The sequence below is a fragment of the Magnolia sinica genome, chromosome 11 (genome assembly GCF_029962835.1).
Source record: "Magnolia sinica isolate HGM2019 chromosome 11, MsV1, whole genome shotgun sequence".
In the NCBI taxonomy this organism is placed as follows: domain Eukaryota; kingdom Viridiplantae; phylum Streptophyta; class Magnoliopsida; order Magnoliales; family Magnoliaceae; genus Magnolia; species Magnolia sinica.
Window position 1 is genome coordinate 76,198,426 of NC_080583.1, and position 3,106 is coordinate 76,201,531.

At 37.9% G+C, this 3,106-nt stretch overlaps 1 protein-coding gene across 1 annotated transcript; it reads right to left on the reverse strand.

The window, feature by feature from the left end:
• Positions 1–884: 884 nt before the first annotated feature.
• Positions 885–1,937, reverse strand: LOC131218451 (cyclin-dependent kinase F-4-like). Its single transcript, XM_058213019.1, has 4 exons — positions 1,804–1,937; positions 1,393–1,697; positions 1,216–1,305; positions 885–1,126 (listed from the first exon to the last, which is right to left on the reverse strand). The coding sequence occupies exons 2-4, from the start codon at positions 1,444–1,446 to the stop codon at positions 1,010–1,012; spliced, it is 261 nt and encodes an 86-aa protein (XP_058069002.1). The 5' UTR covers positions 1,447–1,697; positions 1,804–1,937; the 3' UTR covers positions 885–1,009.
• Positions 1,938–3,106: the final 1,169 nt, after the last annotated feature.

A 3,106-nucleotide genomic window follows, 5' to 3' on the forward strand; every position in this document is an offset into this window, starting at 1 on the left:
ACTCGTACACTCAGTGTACTTCAATCAGTAAGTCACATTATTTTAATGGAAGTACAATATAATCTAAACTCTATGTTCTTATTAACATCCATCAGTATAATCATATCAACTACTAATCCATTCACAAACATTCACCATCACACATTCATAATAATCAAGAATACTAACTAAGATATGTTAAACTACAAGAAAAAGGGGAAAAAGCTAGTTGTAGCTAAATATTACTACGGTTATTGCCCGTAGTACGTCTGTAGCAATTAGCACCGTAGCATAGGTCTCAAAGTTATAGCTATGGATTTAATCGGTGCTATAGTGACCATACTTAAAAGAGTACATACTGCTACAGATTATAGTTGTAGCTAAAAGTAGAACGAGAACCCTAGCAATCGGCTGAAGTTAGAAACAGCTACGGTTAATAGCCACAGCCACTTCATTTCAATAATGGTCTCTTACCAGTATATTCCCTGATAAAAATTTTAATAACGGTCTCACATCTGAATTATAAATCTATATAACAAGCAATCACCAATGAACCTTCTCTAGCTTGCTAGACTCATTTTTCTCTTTTTCTTTTTTCATTTCTTCTACAATTATAGACTTCAATCCCCATTTATTTCTTCTACAAATCACAGCAAGGATTGATTTAAATAGCCAACATGCAATCTAGAGATGGCAAAAGAATTACTTAGTAGTACACGACATGATAGACACCTCAGGGAACCTGCTGCATCCAAAGTTGTTCGAATTGTTGCAATACATGTCGATGGGACTGACAACATCCGCAGCTGCTCAAGCCTATTTGAAGCCAAGACATAATAACAGATGAGGAGAAAATCAGTTTAAGATCATGCTCAATCTGACCCTTAGCAGTTTTCATTTAACCAAGTGTTATTTATTGATTTCAATGCGATTAAACAGAATTACCAGCAAATCCCAGATTCATATCAACCAGAAAAGAAATACCAAAAGGAAATGCAAATTTGTAACCTGGCTTAAGATCAAGATGGAATTATCCACGCTGGTGCATGTAAGCAAGAGCTTGAAATACTTGGAAGCACCAGTTCCCGACTTCAATCTCTGAAAAAAGTTTTCCCCTATCTTTCATGAGCTGATAAAGGTTGCACTCCTGAAACAAATACAAAGAAAATGCTCAAAATTAAACATCACATAATGAATTAAGGATAACAATATAGTGATCTCTTCGGAAAAACACACCATATACTCGAAAACGAAGTACAAGACATCATTTTCTCTGATAACCTCCTTCAGCTTCACAATGTTGGGATGGTTCATCTTCCATAAGGACTGCCAAAACAGTGAAGGCCATCATCACCTGACAAACATGAACAAATAATCTCAACAACTAGGGCAGAAAAGACCATCGATATTTACCTTTACTTCTCTAAGATTCATACACTCCTCCCAAGAGTAGTACTTTCTCTTCATTCTTTTAATAGCAACCTGCCCAACAAAACCAAAATTACACAAAATAGATGTACATTCATTTAACTCAAGACAGACGCTTAATGTGCATTTTGAGCTCAATCTCCCTTTACTAATAACTCTTGAATCACATCTCCAAGGCTGTGATCTGATTTAAATGATATCAGCGCTGTCAGAATGCAATGCATCTTGCCTCCAATCCTGGAACTGCCAAAACAGAAAGTATTTCCAGCCTGGAAAGATGCCTTCGCTCACTAGTCAATAAAACCCAGTGATCAAGGTCTTGTCACACACGGTCTTCATGGATCTTATATAGAACTTCTTTCGAGTTTAGGTTCTCTGACAATTTATCATGCTAACCTCGTATCGTCAGGAACAATGAATGGAATCAGACGACTGCTGCTAAGTCTGCATGGCAGAAATGCAAGGGGTACATCTAGTACTAAATGAAAAAGGACCCTGTCAACTTGCAGACTTCAACCCTGGAAAATTTTAGAAAGCAAAACAAAGTTGGTATTACACAAGAAGTCAATAACAAATCTCATACTTGGAGAAAATAGAAATTCAAGAAGTCTGTGATGTAGAACATTACCCTAATGTTCCAAAATGTCAAGCACTCTTGACCTCATGCTGACTCCATGTGAAAGTTATGTTGGTAACGCACTGGAAGGATAGTGTCAGAGCAGATAAACAATAACAACAAATTACTACATGTTGGGAAAAAAAAATGTCAATAAAGATCATAATTGGAGTGCTGTAGAGATCCAACACCAGTTTAAGAATAAAGTTGCATTAGGTCTTGCGTGATGATCATGTAAGAGCAATTGGCAGCTAAGTGCAGTTGACAAAGGAAATCAGAAGGAATTTTCCGAGAATGAGGAACCGCCAGTCAAGAGCCTCCTGGAATGACAAGACCCGGTACTGGTAGCAATTTGACCAAAGGTGCACTTGCTCCATATCTTAAGTAATCTTTTTAAGCCCTCGAGAACACAACAGGGCACAATCTGCCAAAAATAACAAAACATGCTGTCACATGGATGATTCAAGATAAAACAGGTTTACAAAAAATAGATAACGCCCCAGATCGTCCAGTCAGAAACATGGACAATGAAATTTCAATCATATAACACAAGTGCATGCACGTACAACAGTTTAAATCGATATGCCATTCAAACTTCATTGAGGTTCCTGTGATAAGTTACATACTATCTGAAAACATGCCCCACAAGCATTCCCATCATTGAAGAGAGCTGAGTTCAACACAGCTTTATTCATCTCATAACCACTGTACAAATTCCCATAGTTATCAAGCACCACCTGCATCCACAGTTACAAGCAGCATCTCAAAAATGATTCACATCCAAATCTTAATGAACAACACTACAAATAGCAGTAGGGAGAATGATTCTCACCAGTTTGGTGGTGTGTGGTACACCTGCCAATCCGCTTCTATAGTTGGTGCCAGTGAACAGTCATCCCATAAACCTTCAAATTCATGTGGTGGCTTCCATGGTTATTGGACTAGCCTGATTTACAAATCGGAGACTAGGGTTGGATCAGCAATGCAGCCCACATAGATTGGGTACCACCCCCACCAGGACCTAGCTAAATGGACGGTTCATGTGGTCCATCCATTTTGTCATATCATTTCAAAGTATGATAT

Bases quoted from the DNA above. Each gene is read 5' to 3' on its own strand.
- LOC131218451 (XM_058213019.1), bottom strand. From the start codon at position 1,446: ATGAAGAGAAAGTACTACTCTTGGGAGGAGTGTATGAATCTTAGAGAA. The intron at 1,306-1,392 runs GTAAATATCGAT...CTGTTTTGGCAG, and splicing joins TGAATCTTAGAGAAGTAAAG to TCCTTATGGAAGATGAACCA. The intron at 1,127-1,215 runs GTGTGTTTTTCC...TATTTGTTTCAG, and splicing joins ACTTCGTTTTCGAGTATATG to GAGTGCAACCTTTATCAGCT.